The following is a 25305-nucleotide window of genomic DNA, read 5'->3' as shown; positions in this document are numbered from 1 at the left end:
AAGTAAGAAGAATGAAACTAAAATCCCCTTTCAGGCAGCTGTGCTTTGCAGAAACATTTCAACTTTTTATGTTATTTGGTTAAAATGACTTCTTATCGGGGCAGAGATAGCATGTGTATAAATACATATTGGAACTAGAGATTTCCCTTCAATAAACTACTTCTCTCAGCTTGCCTATGCTACATACTCACCACACAAAGATGACTGACTAGGCTTTTTCAAGGGGTGAAGGTGAAGCTAGAGATAAAATTGATGCACACATGAGTGAGTAAGGTGACTGCAGGATTGCAACAACTCACTTAGGATAAATTTTCCAGCTGGAGACTAGAATAGTTCTCTGTGGATTCTTCTTGATTTAGGCCAGATCAGCTGGACCACAGATGTTGTGCTTCCCCCTCTGATTCACCCTAATAAAATCCTCTACAGCCATTTATTTGTACCCTGTTGTGCAGATGGGTAAGAGCTGCTGTCACATGTCTGCTCGGGCAGTCTGGTAGGGTCACAGTGGAGAAGTGGCGGATAAATGGCTGAATTTCCCATCAGGATACTTGCACAGTACGGGCTGGAACCTTCAAATGCCCCAGGAGGAGCCTGACATCAAATTCCAAATAATTTTGGCATCCTTAAGTCTTGTTCAGAAACTTGTTCCTAATTTCTATAGATTTACATATAAAGCATTTTGCTCTAAGAGGCTACCACTACTCACTTAATTCCAAAATCATTGGAATTACAGTAGAGCAAGGTGTTTTATTGATAGAAATTGTATGAACATTTTAAAATTAAAAAAAACAAACTTGAAAAAGATTTCTATCACAGTAGAGCAAGCATTTTACTTCTACTTTTCTGGCTTACATCACTACAGCTGCCCAATATAACTAAGTCTTTGCAAACTCTGAGTGCTTTTAAAACATATATATGTGTTAGGCTGCATGTATACCTACAGGACACAGAAATCTAGCCACCAGCCATTCTTGCCTTCAGGCTTCATTTAACTCCTGTGACCCTACAGATGTTAAGCTGGACATTAAGAAAACCCAGAAAAATTTCAGAGCACCTCAGCCAAACAGATTTCAATGTGTATTGAAAGTGAACAATCACTTAGAAGACTCACTGGTTTCTCCAAGATTATAACACAGTGGGCTTTTAATAAATATCCTACAATTAAACTAAGTGCATTTCTCCTGTCAAATAGACACCTGTGTTTCATGTACCTCTCTAGCATGTCTTCAGGCCAACAATTCTTAAAGCTGTTAAAATGCGCTTCTGCTATTCTTGCAGAGTTTCTCCAAGATTCTGGCAAACTCAAAAGCAGAAGCATAAAGACAGACAACATTTGGTAGATAAGTTCTTATTCACACTATCTTGTTAAAAACTCATGCTGCCTTTCAAAATAATCGCTATACTTAACACACAGCCTGCTGCCACAACTAGATAAACGGAGAGAAATCTATAGGTTTATGTCAAATGTTACTACCAGTCTATTTCTTGCCTTAAGGACAAATGTTGCTGTGGTATGTGAGCATCTTGCAACATTTAAATGCAGTTGCCCTAACAGCATTCTTTAAAGGGATGAGTAACATCACTATGATCCTGAGTTCTATAGTGCAGTCAAGGCTTGAAGTTACTTGAGACGTGCCACGCAGTCATAACAGACTTAAAACCCAGCCTCCCTCTGCAATGGAAGGTGAGAACAAGGTATCTGAAAGTTTTTCTTTCACCAGGCAGCATGCAGAGCTGGGAGAGGTCAGTTCTGTCCCTTCAGACTATACAGTTCTAGCACTGGAATAGAATAAGATCTGGGAATTAACATTCTTAATTCTATACCTAACAGAATACTGAGCATTTTTCAGCTGAGAAATTAATGAATACATACCTCCCCCCAAAAAGTAAGCTAAGTTATGTTTAAGGAGGGTAAAAAAACAAGATTGTCTTCGTAGGAGCAACTACCCTAGAAGACACTGGCTTCACAATTCTTGGCTTCACAACGCTTGGTTTCACGATTTTTCTACCCCATCCTGAACAGATTTTTAAGCATAGCTTTGCGATACATCACAGCCAACATTTTCACCCACCTTCCTTTTCCCCCAAGCTCCAAGTGAGGCCACAGAAGTCACAAGACAACATGCTGAAATAACTGTGTACCTGGTGACCCACAAGCCTTCCCTCTGAATTCTCAGAATCCACGGGATCATCACTTATTAAATATAATCCTGGTATGATGAATTTATTCTAGCATTTCTTCCCTCACCTGACATCTTTTTCCTATTTATATATTAGAGACACATGTATATATCCCTTGTACACAAATATCCACTTTAAAGGGCCTTCTCTCAAATCTATAGCTTTTAATCACACTTGGTTGTCCCCAACATGTCCTACACTTACTTCAAAGACTTAGCACACATTACTTTCAAGAACAATTTTAACTCCTCTTACCTGATTGAAAGTCACGAGAACAACTGACAACAATGGTTCCGGGTTTTATCCAGCTGACTGGAATATCTTCAGGTTTTGTACTGCCAGCTATCACCACATCTGCATGATGAAGCTATCAGCAGCCAAAAAACCCCACAAATAAAAGGAAAAAGAAAATTAAGTTTAGTACATTCATGAACATGCAATTTTTCTTACTTATATAAAAACGGTCTTTTGAGATAAGTATTTGCAGACAAAAGTCTGAACTGATGGCCCAATTTATGAACAACTGCACTGAAATTAAGTCAGGGAAACAAGCTGTGAAGTTAGGCAAGTGGGGTCAGTCAGTACAATAAAATTTAATGGAGATTTCATATTTTCAAGACGAAGCCTTGTCATTGTCCAAAGCACTGTCCAACAGGGTAATCTGGAGAAACTTTAAGAAAGAGAAGAGTTTAAAGATAGTAAGTAGATAATTATGAAGAGTACAGTCAGATTATCTGAAAGCAGAAAACCAGACCAGTTCACTGGAACGCAAGATGATCTGATCTGCAAACATTTATGCCTTTGAAGAATACCAATTAAAGCTTTTTTAAAAATTATTTATTTATTTATTTCCCCCCTTTTTTCCCTTGTCAATTCATGTTTGCTACACAACACTTCTGGTTTAGTTCAACCTTGCAGATGCTGGGGCAAAAACTGTTAGTAAAAAAAATTCTCATAATCAAACACGTAAGTGTCTTCCTTTCCTCTGTATTCTCAAGCAAGGCTCTGCAACAATTATTGGAATCAACAGGAGATAAGGGAAAGCTCTCTTGAGAGGCAGACATATAAAGACGCGCTAAAAAGGCAAATACACAGCATTACCTTAAGCCCGAGTGTAAAGACTATTCCAGAGATACAGTGATTTTGGAAATACTTTGAAAAATATAAATAAATGAATCACAAACTCTGCAAGACTCTCTATTAAAAGATTTGTGACTGACAAGTGCTCCAGCTTCTTTTTGGCCAAAAGTACTCATGACTTCCATCAGTATAGTAGTTTTTGGCACAGCTGAGCATCAAAGATGGGAGAAGAAAATAGCTGTGGTAGAAACAGTAGAAAGCTAAGAAAGCTCCATCTTCTCCTTAAAGGACTCAGGGATGGTCTAACCCTCCTATAGAGACCAACATGTGGAAACAAAGCCAAAAGTGTGGGAGAAGGTCTGCTTGCTTGACAAATGACTAATGTTACAAGCTGGTTCAAGCTTCAGTGAGAAGTCCCTGCAACACTCCTACGATTGCCTGCAAGTGTACAGAGCATTTGCTCTGTCACTCAGTCTTAACCAATTATCTAGACTCTGTCTGGTGCAAGCACTAACTTAAATGCCACTCCTAGAAGGCTACATAAGTAAAGCTTGGCCGTTGTTATGTCATATTATACTGAGGAATTTGCAAGTAACTTTAGATAAAAAGATGCTGCAGTGACTTGTGTACCAAAAGAATATTGCTGAAATCGCACTTTCCCCAGCAGCAGCAGGCAGCCACTGCTATTAACACACTCAAATTATCAACTTCAACAGAGAAAAATAGTGATTATCTTTGGTTACGTGAGTCCAGATTTTTCTGTAACAAAAAATGATTCATATTCTAGCAGTTATAATTCATACACTGGAAGTCAGGTATATCATCTCATGCAAAGCCTTTGGGAGAAAGACTAGTAACTTTGTACAGTGCTTAACATTATAAAACCATAATCCAGTTGAGAGCTGTATGCAACAAGTAATAATTTTGAGAAATGTTCAGCCAACAAACATCCAACAAGCATTGAACCAATTCTGTCCTAAGAAACTAAAATGCCAGAATAACTGACCTGACCAAATACTCATCTCTATGACTACCAATTGTAATGTTGCAAAATGTTCTTAACAGCTTAACACAATCCTTTTTGTAGCCAACATTAACACCATTTCAGATGGCTAAAGTCACATATATCCATAAATATATATGAAAAAACAGCTGGATCTTTCTTCTCATCTTTGCCTTGTTCTACTTCCCCCAGGAAAAAAGTTGTACCATGTGACATATAGCAGTATCCTTTGGGATAAAGAGAGACTGATCACAGAGCCTTTCGCAATAATTTCCCTGTTCTTTGTTTTCCAAAATCTAAATATAGAGGAAAAAAAGGTACAGATATAGTTGCCCCTCTCCTGCTACAAGCCAGTACTATAAGGCAGTATTTTTGCCTGCAAGTACTAAAAACATCATTGGAGAATCAATAAAGTATACATAATAAACGCTTTAAAGAACATTTATTTTTTAAGTGAAAGGGTTTTTTTTTTCAATTATATCCAGAAATTTGTTCAACTTTGAGCAGGAGTTTATGGAAAGCAAAATAGTTATTTAGGGAATGCTATGAGTCCTTGATTGAGATTTATATGATCTCCATTGGGGCATTTTGGTTTCACTTGCAAGAAGTTCACTCTACCCTTTTTTCTTATTTTTGCCATAATCTATTCTTTTGACTGCCTGTAAATCACCAAAGGGAAAAAAAAAGCAAGAATTTAGAGGCATGTGCAGGACCTACCTCTTAAATTAGAAATAAATCACAGCCATTAGAGATGGAAAAGACCTATGAAATCATCACATGCGACCTCCCTAGCAAATGTACCGCGCAGTCCCCAAACAGAGAATGCAGCTGATACAAACCAGACGCTACAGGCAATCCATAGCCAACAGGTTGAGAAGATAACTGCAAGGCACTAACATGCAGCCACAGGGTAACCAATTATGCATTGGTAAGTTGATAAAACCATGGCATCCCACCACTCAAGCTAGTGGAAGGAGCGACCAGCATCCCACCAAACAACCCACAACACAACGGGCAGCGTGAAGACAACAAAGGAAGCTAATGCTCAAGGAGAATTCTGCGTTCTTACTGATAAATATTTTTTCAGTTGGGAAGAGTTGTGCCAATAAATAATCTGAAATCTTACCTCATAACAAAATATGACTCCCTCCAACAAGATTTAAGTAGAAGCAGATTAAGAAGAACCACCCATTCCCAAGACAGAACACCAAATGTTAAAACAACAATACCAATATTCAAGCCAAGCATTTAATGATAATGATACAGAGTAACTGTATATTCCAGATAATTGAAAACCTGTTTTGTCATAAGGGCTTTATAAATATTTCATTTCCCCATAGCTAAAAGTGACCGCTACAAAAACCGTTTTAAATAACATGATCAAAGAAAAAAAATAATTTAGTTTTTGAAATGCACTCAGTTTCAAGGTCTGAAGTTAGGCTAGTTAAAATGTAATAGATACGATGAACAATAGGAAACTGATGCAAAGTTTTTTCACAACTCTGTTCATGAAAAACTCATTTTATAATCAATATACAAATCCATTTCCACTTCAACTACAGCAATTTTAACTATGCTCTGTGTAGCTCACGAGCAATGTAGCCACACTATGGACATACAGTAAACGTGGTGCTTCTAAAAATCACCACCCTCCTTGGATATGGGGTTACATAGCACATCCAGACACAGAAGAGGGAGCCAGGCTGTGTAGTCGACCACACAGTTCACTAAGGTATACAGGTTAGCCACTACCAATGCTACACCAAACAGTATCACTTATGGGGTGATTAAAAACCTCTCAAGAACATTTGCATTTATTTTTACATGCTTTTTTTTTAAAAAAAAAAAAAGAGAGGGAAATGAAATCCATTTTTTTTTTACCAAAACAAACAAAGAAAATAGAGAAACCTACATAATATCGTATATCACCAAAACACACTTGCCTTTCTGAACAACACACTTTAACTAAGCATTATCATGGCATCTCTTCTTTTTCTTTTTCTTTTTTTCTTTTTTTTTTGGGGGGGGGGGGGGGGGAATTGCAATGACCTTCTGCAGGCTCATGTCTATCTCCATCTCCGTGATGTACGCTTTGGCATACTGTGCTTCAAGCTCTCAGGGTGGTGGGAGATAAAGATTCAAAATGAAAGGAGCAGGTATGATGCACACAAAATGTCAAAAAAGAAATATTCACAGTTTCCAGCATCATCCTTAGAAACTCTCATATAGGCTCTTTCTCCTTTCTTTTTATGGGATCAATACAGCCACTCTCCCATATTTGCATATTTATTTGTGCCCAACAACATGAAATGTATTCTTCTGCCAGGACCAAGATTCTCGGTCTTATTAAGATAGTGAAAAGATGACAGGAAATGATTAAAACATGCCTAATAGACTGAAACTCAAGTGTTCACTTTATGGAAGACCAGACTGTGGGCAAAAGAGGTTCTTATCAAACCTGAAAAAGAACCTCCCGAAGTCACTTGCTTTAGCTGAATCACTGCTGCAATTTTCAAGCAGGAAAACAAGTTTTCCATCCCTAATTATATCTAGACAGACCAATTTTTACTTCTCGTAGGAAAGCTGCTATGCTCAGTTTTCTTAAAGTAGGCAGAATGTGGCTCACATAAGGAATACACATAAGATGACTCAGTTGGCTTCCTCATAGGAATTCATGTTTTGGCAAGACAATAATCTGTATTGGCCAATATGAATCTATTTGATAAGCTGCATCTAACTACAAAGATACATTAATTCTAACACAGTAAAAGATGAAGCACATTCTAGTTTCCATTCTTCAACTGTAACACTGAATCAAGTTTTGGTTATCTTTTCAAAACACTGCTACCCAGCGAGATGTTCCTGAAAATCCATCACGAGGTCATTCTCCAGATACCCTGCAGTGATTGTGCTTTCAAGAATTATCTACACAAAGCTTAACAGAAGGATAACATCTTACCTATTTCCAACTAAATGCTCAAGCCTTTATCCCTTAGTTCATAATCCATTTTGAAATAGAACACATATTGATGCAAAAAGAACAGTGTCTCTATGTCTCTTCATGGCAACTACACACAGCTGTACCAGAGTCTTCTGAAATATACGGCTTTCTCTCATTAGTGATTTTATCTGAAAATCCAGGAAGTTTAAGAGTGTTAAAGGACATAGCTCAGCTGAAAAATGATGATTATTTTTAATAGTTAAAGTCAAGGAAACCCAAAATGGAACAAAAGGAAACATTCATTATCTGTTCACTATAACAAAACATAAAGCAGAGAGGGAAAAGAACATGTAAAGTGTGTCAACTACTCATGCAAGTCAAAGTGAGGAAATGAAAATGTCCCATAATTTATTTTATTTCCTTTTGCTGACATGGGACACAAAAGACCTGCTTTAAAAGAACACAACTACTAAAGTCAGATGGTAGATGATACTATACTGCGTGGCGGCAAGAGCTACCTCTACAGTGCTAAACGTTTTCTAAGGCAAACTAAGACATATTGGTGTCTTGATCATTTTCAAAACAGCCTTGCAAAAGAGCATGAGTGAAAGAAGTAATAAAAAGTCCATGGCCATACAAAACCCGATCCAAAGAATGTACAAGATTGGTGCTACATATCTCATTATATCAGCAGAATTTTTATAGAAAACAATTGTTGTTATGCAACTTTTTAAACAGAAGAACAAATCAGCAGAGCTAGTCTAAGGTAATACAACACCTGCCTAATAAAGGCATTACATCATTAAGTTTGGGATTTGTGCTTTCAGCGCAAATGAGCCTGGCAAATGGATTAGGGTAAACAAGGTACACCAGCCTTAAGTTCCATTTTTGTTTCGTTATATATTCTGCCAAACGAATGCGCCTCAATGAAATGTCCGTACAGTGAAGTGAACATATTATGCTACACCACGTTATTCCTCCAAACAGTAGGACACAGAATGTCAGTGCAGAAGTATTACATTCAGAGGAAGCAAAAAATTAGGAGTGCAGTCATGTCTAAAGTTAGCATATTATACACTAAAACCAAAATGTGAGCTAATTTTTCCAAAGTCTTGGAAAAACCTCTACACAGACCAATATATTTGCTTACTTGAAATTCAAATGAAAAATCTTAAGAGAAACTTTGGGGGCCTTTGAACTGTTTTTATTTAATTTCAACAAAAACAAACCAGGCTTTTTAACTAGCAAGAGAAAATAGATTCATATAATCGGTTATAATCACATTATTTAACAACATTGCACTTCAAATACAGGTTGCCACTAGACAACAGTGCCCAGCTGTCTGGTAAAAAAATCTGTGCTTGGTTTCTGACTCTTGGTCTGATAGGAATATGGCACAGGCCAATCTTGTGGGCGTGCACTAGATTTTACTTCTGAGCTCTTCCTCACACAGTTGCATCCAGCCAGGTCCATCAGCGCTTCGAGGGCTACTGGTGACACGGTGCTCCAGGCTTACAGACAAGGAAGAGGAAGGTAAGCTTCCCCAGAGCTCTGCTGATTAGACCTCCAGGCAGAGCAGAAACTCCTTTACTGCCAAAAGTTGAAATGAACTTGGGAAGACTGATGTGCAAAGCCTCAAACTTCTTCCTGCTTAGGCCTCATACTCTGTTTCCCATCAGTGACCTGCTGTGAGAGGTAAGCTAGAGGGAATGCCAGAAAGCAAGGCTTGATTATGGAAAAGCATCTGGACGTGAGGAAACGAATCTTTCTACAGTATATGGGCAGCACAGTACAACGAGCTCTGGCCTGGACCAAATCTTGTGCTGGGAACCAGTGAAAATACCTCTAGCTACCCCTCTCACTGACCCACTAGCAGAGAAAGCAGTCCTCAAGCAAAAATGCAAGCAATGAGAAATAATTAAAGAATGAGACAGAACTACTATGAAGTCTACAGCACTTCCATCTCTGAGAGAAGCACATGTTTCCTAAAAGGTGTCAGTCACTTAAAATGCAGAAATGAGACAAGCCTAACAAAAACATCAGCAGCTGTGAAAACAGAAGCTTGCCAAAGAATTTTTAACTATCACAGCTGCTCAATGAATGCAAATATATTTCCTCGCTTTGTCCTGGAATTCAAAAGCTTAATGTTTGAAATAATGATTTTGACTTGGCTGCCACCTTGCGGCACGTGCTATGAAATACAACATAACATTTTATTCATTGTACCTTACACCCATACGTCGATTTGGAAACGAAGCCACTGGAATAACATGCACCTCCCCTACAACCAGGGTATGTACTGTGGTGTACTGCAGGTTGAATTGGGACCCTGTGCATACACACAAAGTACGATACATTCCCACTTATATTATTCTATGAAATGTGTATGAGAGATTAAAGAACAAATGGGAAGTCTGACAGGAAGCTGTATTTACTTCCAAACTCTTACTAAAAGCTCTGTAAAAAAGCAATCAGAAAGTCTAAATGAAATCCTTCAGATTACATTTCAGGAATTTCACTGAATCCTTTTCCATCTTTTTTCAAAGATGAAGAAGAGATCCTTTTCCTCTTTGTCCCAAAAGATGCAATTGCAAAATTCTATAAAACACAAATTCAGTGTAAATAATTTTACATAGGTAACTATGTGGCAGGACAAAAGGAAAGCAGGACAAAAAGAAAGTAGGTATCTCCTTCTTGCACTGAGGGGAAGAAAAAGGGTTTTCTAAAGATGTTCATCTTAAACTTTATGAATTCTTTCTTTCTCTCACACAGCTTCTCCTGCAGAACAAAATAGTTCACAACTGCTGCTGCACACATAATAATCTGGTATGGAATATACAGAGTATCTGTTTGCCTCAGTAACGATTTTTGAACAGGAAGGACAAAAAAAGTGTCCTAAACCACTGGCTAGCTCAGGTGCTGCTGTGCCCACCGTTACGAAAACAGCAACGACCTGTGCTGAAGACTCATTCTCGTGAAGGGCAGCGAGCGGGAGCAGCGCAGCACTCGCCGACCAACGGACCAGCCACACACACGGAGGTGTTGGCTGAGTGTCTGGCAGGCGGGAGAGTGCGCTCACCTTGTTCTGGAGCTGAGGACTTCTCCACTGGCAGCTCATGGTCATCGCACCTCTCCGCTGCAGCATACATTGCAAGGAGGCTCCCAGGGCCCCGCTGGTTCCCACTAGTAGGACTTTCTTTCCATCTGTACAACATAAGGCAAGCAAGTCATTTAAGTTTCCCTCAGCTCTAAAGGTATTATAGCACCAAACACCACTGGATCACAGAGTTGGAGCATTTAATTGGACTTTCCCTCCCTCCTCCATGCTTCTCACTTAGCCCACAAATTAAAAAAAAAAAAAAAAAAAAAAAAAAAAGCAATAAAAAACCCCAATCACTACAAGACAACTCTTGTGTTTCTGCACAACCATGTTAACTACAGCATTAAAGGCAACTCTTTCAGAGTCGGTGAACTAATACACTAATAATCTTGGTCATTCTTTAATTCAAGTAAGTAGATATTGCTTTTCTGGTTGTTTTGTTTTCCTGTATCCTTTCATCCATATTTGTAGCTAAGTACATTTTATTATGTATTTACAGTTCAGTTACATAAATCCTTGTCTCAACAATTCTGTATCATCATATAGCAGACTATTTCTGAAACACCGCCTTAAACTAGCACCATCTTTACAAGAGCTATGAACTCATTTGTTTACACCTGCCATTTCAAAGTTAGCATTTATACAATACAGCCCCAAACAAAAGATTTGTTCATTAGTTATTTACAGGCAGACGTGGATTTGTCCAAATGTCCACACTAATCAAAATTGCCACATGAAATCTCTAGTGATGTTTGCACTTAAAATATTTTTGGTTCAGCAGACAGCTCAGGTGACTTTAGTGAGACTGAATTGCTGATGGAAGATAATCCCTGTCTAATCTCCAAATACTTTAAAACTGAAGACCTGTTTCTGAGAATACTGCATCCAAATGTTGCTGAGGTTCTTTACTAGAAGGAGACAAATATATTAAAGGTAGGAAAACAAAACAGAAGACAAAGTAAAACGAGATTATGCTTTTCTCACAATTAGAATTAGTATTGAGGAAAAAAAAAGGTTTTACTAATGCCAGAATTATCACCAAGTATCTCACCTAAATTTTCAAGAACCTCCACCACAGCAGAGGCAGTAGGAGAAACTAAACAGTCATAGGCATCCCCACGTATCAAGCATCCCAAGTTTACATCGGATAATCTGCAACAGAAAAACATGAGAATAAAAAAAAAAAAAAAAAACAAATGGATGCAATATAAATCATCAATATTGATCTTGTGATTAGCTATTATCCATGTTACAACAGAGCAAGCATGTCTCATAGAAGTAAACCCTTCGATAGTGGCGTACTGTGGCTCATTTGTATCACCTCATATTTTAGACAAACACCAAGCCTCAAGAAATACCAGAAGAGGCAGTTACAAGTTAGAACAAATAAAATCAATGCACAACATACAAACTGCATGTTATTATTTGTGGTGGGTTAGCCATAGCACATATGTAAAAAAACCTGTAAGCAGCTTTCTGTAGAACCAGATCAGCAAAGATGAACCAGAAGTAAACATTCTTTTAGACTTAAATTGACTTCCTGAGAAGATTTCAGATGTTTCTGCACTGCATTCTCTATAATATACAAGTACTATCTAAATTTTCCATTTCCTATCAATCTCCAGTACTCTGGATAATGGAAAGTCAATTCTTTCGCAAAATTTTCCGATTCAACTCTGACAGGATAGAGAAGGAGAAAGAGGAAAGAAATGATAGATAGCAGACTGCAATTGGGAGCAAGAAGACTGCAAGAGGATAAGAGCAGCAAAATGGTAGTCTGGAGATCTAAATTATGTCAGTGGACTCTTCAGACAGCAGTGCAACTCAGCATTGATTGGAAAGTCATGCTAACGGATCCAAACTATTACAGCTCTCTTCCCCACTGGGAGCAAGTGCTGTAGTAATTTAAAACCTTACATGCAACCTTTCCATCAATCCCAGTTGCAGAAACTATGTTACTATGTTTTTGTGTGACTGCCAGTTGTATTACTGAAGTACTGAAACAACTTAAGTACATCAGCAGCATTTCTGATTTCTTTGAAAGGACCACTTCCTGGATATATAGTATATGAAGATTAAAAACATTATGATCAAAATGACTTCAGCAAAAGACTTCTGATAGATTTAGTAGCATCCTTTATCAACACTCAATAACACAGCTAGACACAGTGACTGAGAAATCCATTAGCAAAAAGCAGTGGGGAAAATTGATTTTCCAGAGCAATCAGCCTTGCTTTTGCTAACATTATTTCTTGCTGCTTCACTTACCCATCCACATCTTTCTCCGGTTTCACAGCATTTAATACCTTGCTGCTATATGCACTTTCTGGGAGGTCAAGGGCAAGGCCCTGCACATTAGGATCCTCATTAAGTCTCAAGACTTCATTGACAATCTAGGAAGTTAATAAAAGGTATTAAGGAACAGAATAACACACAAAATAGAAACATTACAACGTAAAAACAAACTTCTTTTGCGGAAGAAACTAATTATTATTTGTTCAATGACCCCTCACATTTTCACTTTTCAAGAAACAAGACACTGGGGCTGAACTGCACTATTAAGCAGTAAAAAAGGGGCAGAAATAATGTTTTATGTCTATGGGAGGGGCCTTCACCTACGTGTATGAAGCCCACAAAACAGTCCAGTTACACTCTGACAGCTGATACACCAGATTAGTGTCCACAGCTTATCCTTTCCTACCCTTGCTCTTCATAGTTCATTCAAAAGCAGGCAAAGGAGAAACTGCACCCATTTAGTTAGTCTAGCATGTCACAGAGACCATAAAATACAGCTGTTGCATTGAACCTGCCCTAACAATCCACACCAGTTTTGTCTAGGACATATTTTAATGGAAGTGTTTCTTCAAAACATAACAGATAAAATTATACTAATTTTTGCATGGTGCTGAAATACGAAGTTTGAGTGAAAACAAAATGCAGCAGAAATACGGTGGAGTTAGAAGTATCAGAAGGCTAAAGTGTATTTATATGTTAACTCACTCCACACAACCTAATTCAAAGGGGATGCAACCGATTTTTTATAATTAGCTGATAGCCACTTTTGCCTCCCTTCCATATTATTATAGCTTTTACCTGAAGAAGGAATAATCTGCTTGCCCTGGTTTATATTTCCTTGGCACATCAAATTAAGCTACCCTGACTCTATTGTACAATAAACATTTTGCAAAGCCAACACGTAGATCTTCCCAAGTGAGGATCAGGAGCATTAGGAGCATTTTGCCTTTCACTGTGCCAAAGCTTCGCAACAGCTTAATGCTAACACTTCAGAAGATGCCTTTAGGAATACAAATCCTTGGTTAACACATAGTCCAAAATACGACCAGTTCATGTCCCAGCAAAGAACATCGATAAAGTTGTCACAAGAACAATTACATGAGTAGAAAGGGGAAGTAAAATTCCTTTTTCAAAAACAGTATATATATTTACTGATCTTCTTTCTCAAAGTGCTCAGCTCCTAAGAACAGATAGTCATCTTAGGAAGAATTATTTTTTTCTAAAGGCATTCCACAAATGTTTGGGAACTGCAAGTACTGAATCTGGTGCGAGTTCAGACTTAAAAACATTTTATGATTGGTCACACTCAACATCCCAGGCGGTATTACCTACCCTTGATTGCTTCATATCTAAATTACAATACTGATCCATACTGATGTATGTCCATTTTGCACTGGTCGTGGAAAATACGAAGGAGTAAAAGACGATGAAGTTTTCTCATGTGAGAAATGCCATGTCATGCACATTATTTCTCCATTACGCAACTAAAAACCGATGTTTTGTACTGTGAACTACAAACAATCCACAGAAAGCTGTATAATTTAATAGGGTTAATATCCAACAGAAAACAAATATAAGAGGTTTTTCCCTTAGCTAATGCCATGCCTTTCCAAAACGCTTTCCACATAAACTGCTCTGTATAATTGGGAACTGTATCGCCCAAAGATTTCCTACTCAATCAACACTATGTTACGGGAATTTGGTAGGAATTAGACTGTCTGCAATGCTGCACTAAGAGAATGTACTATGTTCCTGTTATTGAAGACTGCACCAGCATTATCACTGGTATGTAAATATCCCTTTAGTTTGCTGACTTCTGAAATACATACATACACATATATGCACACAGATATAATAGATAGATAAATAGATCTTATATGCACATAAATATGCATATAAATATTAAAGAAGTAAGACACAGTAATCTGCATGTTATGAATGCAAAGGGCATGTACATACAGGGATGCCGAGATGGACATTTTAACTGCTCCAACCTGTCCTCTTTGGATTGACAGTGTCATGTTAGTTGATTTTAGTCCAAATGAATAAAACTTCAGTGATAATTATGCAAATCATTGCTCCTCTTCAGATGATCAGCATTTCATTCTACCCCAAGCTGTGACCAAACTGTTACATGGAACAAGGCAGGTCATTTAACCGTCCTGGTTTTGAGACGCTAGTTAACATTTCACTCTCTTCTCAGCAGAAGAGAGTAAAGAAGTAAAGAGAAGCTTCAAAACTTCTGGTGAAAGGGATTAAATGTTCTGTGTTGCAAATAGCTGATAATCTTACCAAAAGTCAACAAAATCTCTCTTTCTTAATTTTGCCCCTACTACATTTCCTCCTTTTCTGAATCTTTCAGATTTAACTTGAAATAACAACTATCCTCCAAGCAATTCCCAAACTTTCTAATATCCAATTCATGGTAATATCATTTATACTTACTTCCATTTGTTATTTCACACATTAAATACGTTTCCTTTGATAGAGCACACCTATGGGACTACAAGAAGGCAGCCTGAATCATCCACCTTTCAGTTTTATGTTTTAGTCAGAGGAAAGTACCAAGGGGAACGCAGAAGTCACATGACAATGGAACTTCTATTAGTGGTTTACCGAATTCCTGATTTTTAATTATTGTTATTCCTGCTAATGCATAAAAATTCTCCCTGAGCTCTTGGCTGTTGGAGACCACCTGACAGCAATAGCGCTGCTGTGTGTTCTAATCTGAGGCAAGAACGAACGTGTACGTCAGAACACGGACGCAAGAAGTCTCCGTTCCATCTAGAAGTTCTGATGCTGCAAGAGGTAGGGGGCCTACACATCCATTAAAAGAAACACAGCTCCTATAAAGCCTGAATCTAAGGAACTTTATTCTTGTTTCCTGTGAAAATGCTTTAATTCAGTTTTCCACTATTACCGCGTTTAAGAAACTCACAAATAGGACTCCAATTTAACGTATTTAACAAGGTCAGCATTTAGCCCTCTGGCAATTTGGAATGTATTTTTTAGTATGTATTTTAAATGCTACATGATCAATAAACAGGCAAAATCATTCCAGGAAAAACAATTCAGCTCTAATTTCCCAGGATAAAACCTGGAAAAGAATCAAGAGCTCCACAAAGAGACGCACGATCACAACAGCAACGGTAGGAGCGTGGGTGTCAGATGGGAGGCTTCGCCCAGAGCTCCCACCCGATGAAATGCACCCTGTCCGCTCCCCTCGGAGACGGCACTGCTGCTAAAGTGGGCACCGCATAGGGGCACAGAACATGACTCTTGGCTCTGTTTCAAGCTTCCAGGGGACGGCAGACAAGTCGTTAATTCCCTTTATTCCTTACTCGTCCAAGGAGGACGATACTTGCTACTTGACTAAGCCAGTCCTGAGCCTAATTTGAGTTAACAGAGATGAGTTCAAAGTAATAATGAATGTCAACAAGAAATTTAAGTTCAGAACAAAAGCAGAAAGGAAGAGTACTTCACGTACTACAGTTACCTCATCTTTGTCGCTGCCTTCAGGGAGACAGATGTGAATAACACGTAGACCAACCTGCCAAAAGAAAACAACACTTAAAATTATTAGGGGCAAATAGCTCGTGCTTAAACACAACTGTTATCAGCTAAAGCTTACCTCTTCAGCAAACTTCTTGTTTACTTCTTGAGTCAAATGATCGTTATGTGCCTTTGGGGAACAAAACACAAAATAAGTTTTAAAATAATTAATTTATATTTAAATGTATTAAGTGCACTAAGACACAAGTCTACATAAGAAACATGTAGTGAGGATGTTTGTGTCTACTAGTATTAAAAAAAAAAAAAAAAAAAAAAAAAAGCCCAGAACTACCAGGACAGAAAATTGTCCAGTAAATTTACTTTGGCATGACTGGTTCAAGCCTGTATTGACAGTAGTCTGGTTTTCAAAAATAGGAGTGGACATTTCCTTAATATAAGTTTACCATATAAGAAAGATGCCAGTCTGTACCTGACAATAGAGTTTTTCATACCTCCTTATAACAACTAAGAATCGGATAATGGCAATAGAAGCATTTTCTGCATAGTTTCCATATTATCTAACAACACTGGTTTGCCTTGCCACCAAAAGTGATGCAAATCATGTATCACACACATGAAAATGTCAGTTCTGTGGTTTAGAAGGAAGACAAGTTATTAAGTCCTACCAACTGCCATCAGACACCTGCCCTCCAGCAGAGGCTTCTCCTGGGCAGATCTGCCTAGGACAAGCTCCATCTCATTCAGGAATCCTCCTCCCCTAAAGTCCCTGCAACAACAGTTGCACTGCATTAACTATTATATTTGATTTTTCCTTACTACCTACTCTTGAATTTTAGAAGGCTTTTGAAATATTTTCTTATATCGATCATGGTAACAATTCAGGTTCAGACAATTTGAGGGGAAAAGAAGCTGTTTTCAGAGCAGGTTCAGGCTGAAACTCCCCGTTCCCAGTAGTGCCACAGGGGAAGCCCTGCATTACACCCACTGTCGCCAAGAGGGACTGCGCTGCTGCCCTCCCTCTGCTCTGGGTGTGCTGTGCCCCATGGAGAGCTGCTCTGCGCAACTTGCCTAGTAGTGCAGCGCACCACCTCAGCATTTATACACTAAAACAAGCTTTGTTTGTTCCAAGAAATATACTTTTTAAGCAGGTTTTGCTCCAGGCCTCAGAACCAGCCTAGAGCTAGACAGCTGGTGAAGATGTCCTGGGCTAACTCTGTCCAGCAGGAACCCAGTTCCTGGGTTCTGCAGTCACGTTCTCGGGGACTACGAGATCATAACGCAAAGCAAGGAGGGCAGATGGGGACAACAGGGACATTCACTTAAAGCGCATCCATGATCCAAACCGCAATGTTAATGTAGACACATCCTGAACTACATACACGAGCGTGAGCCTCCCCCTCCTCACACAACACTTGGTAGTGGGTCACTTCCCTAATCCTCCTCACAACGTAACTGACGGAGACAAAATAGGAATAAGAAACAGTGAGTCACCAAGAGGATGGGATTACAGCTTTATCGGCAGTTCTTAGATTTACAGCCTTAGGGGGCTATTTGAAAATGATACCTGAAAGTACCTGCAGAGGGTAAGATGCAGAGCTTTCCCGTTCTGTCTCACAAGAAGATCCACTAAAATAAAGTGTCAGCACATATTGTTTCTCAGATTTACTACTACTACTACTTTAGAAGTGCTCATAGTTAGGTTTTAAAATTAAAATCTACAGAGTCAAATATTCAGTATGCTCTGATTCAAAACCAACAAGAAAGACCTAGGAAACACAACAAGAACATCTCTGCCTGCATAGGTGTGAGTCTCATTCAGAATGAACTCACAAACATCCCCAGTTTCTTGGCCCTGAGGCCTTCCTTATGAAACCCGAAGACGAACATCTCTCAACTTTGTAAGAAAAGTAATCCTCACCTACAAGTTTGCTTGCATATTTCAAACACAGCAATTCCAACGAAAAAGGAAAGAAAGCTATTTGTATGTTAGCAGCAAAACAGCTCTCAGTTATTCAAAGAGACTGTTCCACCTTAGAGCTGCTACTTTTAACATTTCACATAGGGCATTTATTGCATATAGCTCCTTTTGAGCTGACTGGGAATTTTCAGTATGCTTCTCCTTTCATTATAGTAGTAATAACACAGTCATAAGCTACAGCAATCTCAATGTAAGCAATGCTTGCAAGAAGATGCAATATCTTGCATTCGTCCCACTAATATGATATGGGGATGAAGAGGGCAGAGAGGACCAGGTTTTCAGATGCAAACTCCCTTTTTAGGACTGCAACAAAAAATTCAACCTAAATAAAGGTAGAAGACAAATGCTTAGAGTTTAACCTGATTATATCAATCAACCAGAGAGAAAAGGCAATTGGTACTTACAGAGGAAAAAGGTATGTTCACAAGGGGAAGAAGGGATAAAATCATTACTTTCTAATACTCTCTTTTCCACAGTCTGAAGTTTGCTGCGACTGCCTCAGTCCTGCAGAAAGGCTCTTGAGATGGAAAGATCACGAGACTCCTTCCTCAGTCTACACTGATGGGATTACCTCCTCCCACTGTTTTGCTTGAACAAGTTATTTTCTGCATTACATGTTTTTAAAGTTTGAAACAAGAAGCTGTACTGCAAAGTGATCTCTTCTGGCCAGCTAAAATACAGATATACTTTACCTGAATAATGGCTAGTGTTGGCTGAAGCTGAGGGTTTTCTCTCTTCAGTGAGGCCAACGCTTTTTTTGCATTCTCAGTGATTTTGCTGCAACATAATAAAAACACAGATAATTCTTTTACAAAAAGGGATCAAAACATCAGCAGAGACCCATGCTTGTTAGCAGTACTGAACACACGCTTCAGAGCGCATAAACTTTGCAGGGTGGTATCTGAGAGTGAGACGCAGAAAAACTGAAGTAGCAGATCAAAAACATCTTCGTTTTGTAACTATGGTTGTCATTGCTCTGACATGCCCAAAGCTTTATAATCAGCCTGGATTATTTCATGAGAAAGCTTGTCCAGCCCTACAGTGCAAAGATCAGCCAGGGAACAAAATCACCAGGGCCCAGAGCTCTCTGTCTGGCCAGTTACTTTGTTTCTGAATCGTCCTTGCAGTGACAGAAGCAGAATTATTTTTTCCGCTTAAACCTAGTGGAATAGGTTTTCATTATACCTAGTGCCAGTGCAGTTTACCCAGACATCCCTGGAATTAACAGCAGTAAAACTGCCCCATTCCGGGCTGCTATTCAGAGCTGCGGGGAGACAGAGGCAGCTCTGTCTGCTGCGCCACTTCTTGGAAAAACCAAGGGCAGCAGCAGCAGCCACGAGGCCCTGGGAGTTTTTCCTGCAAAAGTTCCCTGTAAAAGTAGTTGTCGGCTCTCCTCTGTCACCTCTTGTGTATATAGGAGAAAGCTAAAAACCGAAGAACTAAGAAACACTGTCTCCACAGGCGGAAGTTCCCTTGAAAAGGTGTCTGTCTGTCGTCCCCGCTAAACCTAACAGGCAAAAATAGCTGGGGGAAAAAAATGACTAGAGGGGATTTTTCCCCTCTATCCTTTTGCAGAAGCCAAAGGCCAATTCAGGGCAATGTCGTGGCGGGCAAGCTGTCCCAGATAAGGTTTAAAAAAAGATCGGGGAGGGGGGGGGGGGGGGAAGGGAGGGGAGAGAGAGGCCGGAAGAAGCAGCAACGCTTTCCAGCCCCACTTCCAAGCCCAGCCTCACCTGCACGCCGCACAGCGTACCCCTTTGTTCCGCTTTCCCTGGAAACGCGGCCGTCGAGCAAAGACGCGGCCAAAACATCACCCCCCCCCCCCCGAACCCCCGCCACTCACAGCGGTATAGGTATATGTATATGTGTGTGTGTATATATGTAAATATATATATATATATATATATTTTTTTTCCAGAAAGCACTCTTTCTAAAAGCAGCGCCACGCACTGGCGAGAAACACCCATGCGGCCCCGGGAGGAAGAGAGGGAGAGGAGAAAAAAAGGGGGGGGGAAGAAAAAAGAAGTGAAAATACCCGGGGGAAGGCACGTCGGGCCGCCTGCACGCCTCCCCGAGCACCTCGGTCCCCCTCTCCCTACACCCCGCAGTTGCATCAGCCCCACGTGCGCCGGGCCCCGCTTTACCGGGCGGCCGCCGCGCCGTCGCCGCGCCGCTCTCCGCACAGCCCGCGGCCCCACCAGGCCCCCGCGGGCACCGGCGCCGCCAGCCAGCGCCGCAACGCCGCCGCCCGCATCCTGCGCCGCGCTCCGCCGCGCCGTCGGGGCGGGCCGGGCCGCGGGCAGGGGCAGAGGCACGGGCGGGGGCGGCGCTCCCAGAGCACCGCCTTCCCCCGGGCCCCGGCCCCTGAGCGCAACCCTGCGCCAGACCAAAGAGAGAAAAATAAATAAATAAATAAAAAACGCAAGAAACCTCTGCGTACTCAAAATTTATTAAAAATAGTATGAAATGGTCCCCTCGGAGAAGTTACACGCTAGTAGGGCTCCCTTTTATCCCCCCCCCTCCTTTTTTCTCTCAACTCCGACGCTGACAGACAGCGCGAGATGCGAGTTACATGGGATTCTCTGAACCAATCTAGGCGTGCACGGGTCAAGCACAGATCTACTCGTATTTACAATACTTTACAAGCTCTATTAAATAAATACGGGCTCCGCTAAATCTCGGTGTCTTAAATATATACAGCATTATTTCTCATTTGTAGTTGACTAGATGCGGGTCCTATTACAGTGGATGTGCTGACTGTAATAAGTATCATGGTTAGACTGTACAAGCTAACAAGTACAGTGACAAACCAACCCTAAAAATAAGAATTCCTAGCCAATGCAAGAGAGGTGCAGTAAATAATTTAACCCATTCTAACAAATTCATGTCCTTACACCTTAATCTAAACAAGTAATTGACTGTACATTGGTAACTTCAGGTTTTCCTCATGATAACTGATGCTGTAAATAGTTGGCAGTTCTGGAAGTACAACGCTCTGTAATCTTAGGGGAGTAATACATTATTACTGAAATCAGTACTTCACTTAAACCCCTGTATTTAGTGATATGTTTAATTCAGTACTGGCTTAATGCCTAATCTGAAGGATTTAAGCACCAAGAAAGCCAGTCACACAAGATGGCTAAGTGGCTAACTAGTATACAAATTTAGGCTTTCCTTTAGGTATAAGGTTTTCAAGTAACAAAATTCAAACCTGTGCAACAAAGACAATAAAAGGAAGCAAATGTGTTGCATACTGTAAAGTCTATTCCTGTTTTAAATGAGAGCATTTACTGTACATACCATCTGCAAAAGAATGGAATGTATTCTGATGTAGCTACTTTTATCATACATAAACAGGATAAGATCCAGCCCTGGCTGGTTTAGAAAATGCAAATTTTAGTTCTTTATACAGGGAAGGATCACTTCCTACTATGGGAGATTCTTGCTCTCAGGAAGACAGCTTGTAACTCAACATATAGTATCACTGAAACATCCTACTGGCCAAACATGCAGCATGATTAATGTTCTACCCAGGTATCTGGCCAAGTCCCACACACTCTCTCTCTCCCTCTCTCTTTTTTTCCTCTCTCTTCCCCCCCTCCCCCCTCCAGTGCTACTGACTTTGGGACTTGAACAAACACCCGACAGGCCACTGCATACAAATTACAATTGCTTGGCATATCCACACAGCACGCTTTCCATTGCTGGGCTCTGAGTTACAGATACACGAGTTTTTCTGCATGTCACAAACACAGGAGGTGCAAAACCAGTTCTCTGTCTAGCCATCTTCACAAGCAGCAGGGTTCCCCTGCTACTCCCCTGAAACATCCTCCGGACAAGGACTATATCACATTGACAAATTCACACAGAAAAAGTTGCCACAGCCTATTATGCAGTTACATAAAGTAGAAGAGGCTTCAGATCCAGAGCTATCAGCCTGGCACCATTCACAAACAGTCGGCCTACAGTAATGTAGCATATTTGGTATTGTATGCATTGGTCCCATACTCTTGGAATCTGTTTACCAATAAGTAATGTGCAAAAAGTATGTGTGATCACACCAACACGCTAGACGTGCAATTACCAGAATTGTGCTCAGAAACCCACAGTCTTAGGAGTAGCTGCCCAGCTAAATGCTCTTATATGTAACCAGAGTAATGACATATGGGTATTTTGAGCACACAGCTGGTCACCCACTCTTGTAAGTCCAAATACTCAGGTTTCCACATGGTTGCACAATTTAAGCATCAAATGCAATATCGCATCTAACAAGAAACTGAGCTGTGGAGAAGAAAAGGAAAAGATGTAATGGTTAAACATGAGATGGGAAGTCCATCTGCATTATAGAGACACCGGACAGTGTATACACAGCCTTTTCAATGTTTAGGATTCTAAGCCATAAAAAGATACGTTTCACATCTATTTACAATATTACTGTCATACAATGCCTGATCGTGTAATATTTTTGAAATACATAATGTCAGTACTGATTGTACTAGTATATACTTTGTCATGTTAAGGCAGTACAACTAGAAATTACTGAAAGCATCAGGCAAAGCTACTTGAACTCAGACACTGAAACTTTTCCCTTAAAGACTGGACAATATTCTGTTGATTAGGAGATGGTACTCTCCACAGGTAGTCATTCAGTTTATCTGAATCGCTATATGCTGTCAGATAGGGTGTAAGTGCATGTTTGCTGTTTGCTGACTTTGCTGGAGTACAAGACACAGTTTTGCTACAGAGAGTTTCCGAAGGACCACTGTCTCTATTACTTAATTTAGGATCTATTTTCCTTGTTTGGTTCTGGGAAGCCTCCAGGTCAGATCCCTCATCTTCAGACTTGATTTCAACATAGTCATCATCATCCCCTTCTTCTTCAGTATCTTTGAAATTAGAAAAATAGTTCTCTGTGGCCACCTGTGCATTCAGAGGAGAGGTCCTGTTTACTCGCAGAACTTTTTGAGAATCCTGAAGAATCATATCTGAGTAGTTCTCAGAGATCTGCTTTCTTGTGTCAGGCCCTGTACACCCTGGAGCAGTATCTGGTGCTTGATGGCTATCAAATCGGAAGTTCCTATTTGAATGAAGCTTTTTCTTGTCCATTTCATTGGGATAAACGATTGATTCTCCAGATCTATTGACCACAATTGAGGACGATGACTGTGATCTGCTGTACACCTGTGGTTTTATATTGCTTGCTCTTCTCCCAAGGGAGTTATAGCTGTGATCTTGATGCAAATTTTCTTTGTTAGGCTGGCTTATAATGGCACTCCACCTCTGCACTGGGACATGCAAACGGTTAGAAATCTGAAGGGATGGCACTGAGCAAGCTGATGGCAAATGCCTTGAATTGCTTTTTGTACCAGTTTCTGTATATGAGCTCTTGGCTTTCAGGTCTTCAGATTCAGGCCAGGGAGAAAAGTCAGCCAGCTCTCCATTACTGTACGTAGAATGCAAAAGCCAATCTTCCGCTCTTGAGCATTCACTGGCTAACTGAGAACGGGAAGGAGGCGCAGCCACAGGTGTGGAATACTTTGAGGCTGATGGCTCCTGAGGATTGGACCAGGTTTCTTTTTGCATCTTAGGTGGACTTTCCCTAAAGACAATCTGGTCATAGAGCTGTGAATATTCAGCAATTCTGGCACCTAGAAAAGAGAGAGATTTAGCTTCCCACAGGCAAACAATCCATACAAATTGCATGAAATAAAAAAAAAAATGCTTTGTGTTGGTTAAAAGTTTACAGCTGTGTTCACATCTTCAGCCTTATAGTCCATAAATTAATGTGCAATAATGGAGGCTAGAAGAGCCATGCCTCAGTGGCATGTTTGCCTTGTTTTCATGATAACACAATATGAAAACAAGAAGCATAAAACATCTTGCAATGGTGAACAATCATGAATCACAAACTCAGGAATCACATTACAATAGCTATATATAATTGTGGAAGGAAATAAAATACAAATAAAAAGCTATTATAAAATGCAAAATTATTTGGATCTTTTTGTTCCAGTATTTCAAAATTACTACAGTATTAGCTTTTATCTTAAAAGATAAGTATTTCACCCATCTAAACCTGAATCCTACATCTATGACACCGGCAATTATTCTGCCCTGAAGAAAGAGAAACTAGATGATCTCTTGAGGTCCTTTCTTCCTTCCAACTCTAGGCTTGTAGGTCTGCTTATTGTATCCACTGGTTTTGTTTGATCAAAACATCACTAATATACTTGTGATTGCAACTAGTATCTTGATGATTGCTTTTCCTCCTGGTCATGTTGAGATAAAATCCTTTTGGCTAAACATGGAAAAGCATATGAAAAAGGATGAAGGAACGTGACTTTTTACCAATCTTTCAGTGTTATCTTTATGCTGGCAAATGGCAGGAAGTGCTAATGATCTACTTGATCTCTCTTCTTCTTCCTTTCCCTCCTCACCCCAAGAGTTTGACAGTTTCAGAGTCAACAATCAAGAGATTCAAGCAGGCCTGTAAAAATCTTGATTTTGGATGGGACTAGTTTTCATCCCAGCATCCTAAGCAGCTGGTTGGGATTTGGCAGATACCTTCAGTCCCTAAAGCCTTCTCCTGCTGGGCAGACACAGACTATACTCTGCTCTTGGATTTATTTCCATACTTGGCTTTCCTAGGCAGGGAAACTACTCTCAGAGAGCCTACTCTCCAAAAAAGAGAGAAGGCAATAAAAAAGAGGCAATAATAAAAGACAGGAAAAAGAACAGAACCACTATTAGGACCAATAACAGGGGAGTGGGGACAGGGGGGGGGGAAGAAAGAAAGAAAGGAAGAGAGAGAGAGCGAGAGAGAGCGAGTGTGAGCGCACACGAGAGAAGGAAGTAGACATCCTGAGGAAATTCTGGAAACAGGAGACAGGGCTATGCCTCAGAAAGATGCCAGAGGGAGCAGGTTCACAGCTGCTTTCAAGTCGCACCAATTCAAGGAAATGCACCCCTGGGCTTCTCCAGAGATGATAAAGAAGCCAAAAATAGTTTTCTGTGAAACTGGCTAAGCCAGGAAACACTCGAAAGCCTTTTAGGGGCCTCTAAAACTTGGTTAAATATCTGCATTCTTGGAAAATTACACAAACACTAAATCTTGGAATGTCTCACTGCTTAATTCGTGAGAAATTCTGCTACTACGACATGATGATCAGTGTTTTTAATATATTTACTACAAGGTATGTGACTGTGACAAAGTA

The 25305-nt window shown here is 40.0% G+C and overlaps 2 protein-coding genes across 2 annotated transcripts in view; both read right to left on the bottom strand.

Moving 5' to 3' along the window:
- Positions 1–20345, bottom strand: part of MTHFD1L (methylenetetrahydrofolate dehydrogenase (NADP+ dependent) 1 like) — a 162368-nt gene extending 142023 nt beyond the window's left edge. The window contains exons 1-8 of the mRNA XM_062572378.1: positions 20236–20345; positions 18784–18868; positions 16232–16282; positions 16097–16150; positions 12574–12698; positions 11357–11457; positions 10285–10409; positions 2437–2548 (exon numbers count right to left, since the gene is read on the bottom strand). Coding sequence (XP_062428362.1) covers positions 2437–2548; positions 10285–10409; positions 11357–11457; positions 12574–12698; positions 16097–16150; positions 16232–16282; positions 18784–18868; positions 20236–20345 — 763 coding nt within the window. The remainder of the gene's footprint in view (positions 1–2436; positions 2549–10284; positions 10410–11356; positions 11458–12573; positions 12699–16096; positions 16151–16231; positions 16283–18783; positions 18869–20235) is intronic.
- A 175-nt stretch (positions 20346–20520) lies between these two features.
- PLEKHG1 (pleckstrin homology and RhoGEF domain containing G1) overlaps positions 20521–25305 on the bottom strand; it is a 141532-nt gene continuing 136747 nt past the window's right edge. Inside the window, exon 20 of the mRNA XM_062572377.1 lies at positions 20521–23739. Coding sequence (XP_062428361.1) covers positions 22640–23739 — 1100 coding nt within the window. The 3' untranslated portion in view covers positions 20521–22639. The remainder of the gene's footprint in view (positions 23740–25305) is intronic.

This window comes from Rhea pennata, chromosome 3 (assembly GCF_028389875.1).
Source record: "Rhea pennata isolate bPtePen1 chromosome 3, bPtePen1.pri, whole genome shotgun sequence".
Classification (NCBI taxonomy): domain Eukaryota; kingdom Metazoa; phylum Chordata; class Aves; order Rheiformes; family Rheidae; genus Rhea; species Rhea pennata.
The sequence above is the reverse complement of the archived record's forward strand: the minus strand, read 5'-3'. Positions and strand labels throughout refer to the sequence as shown.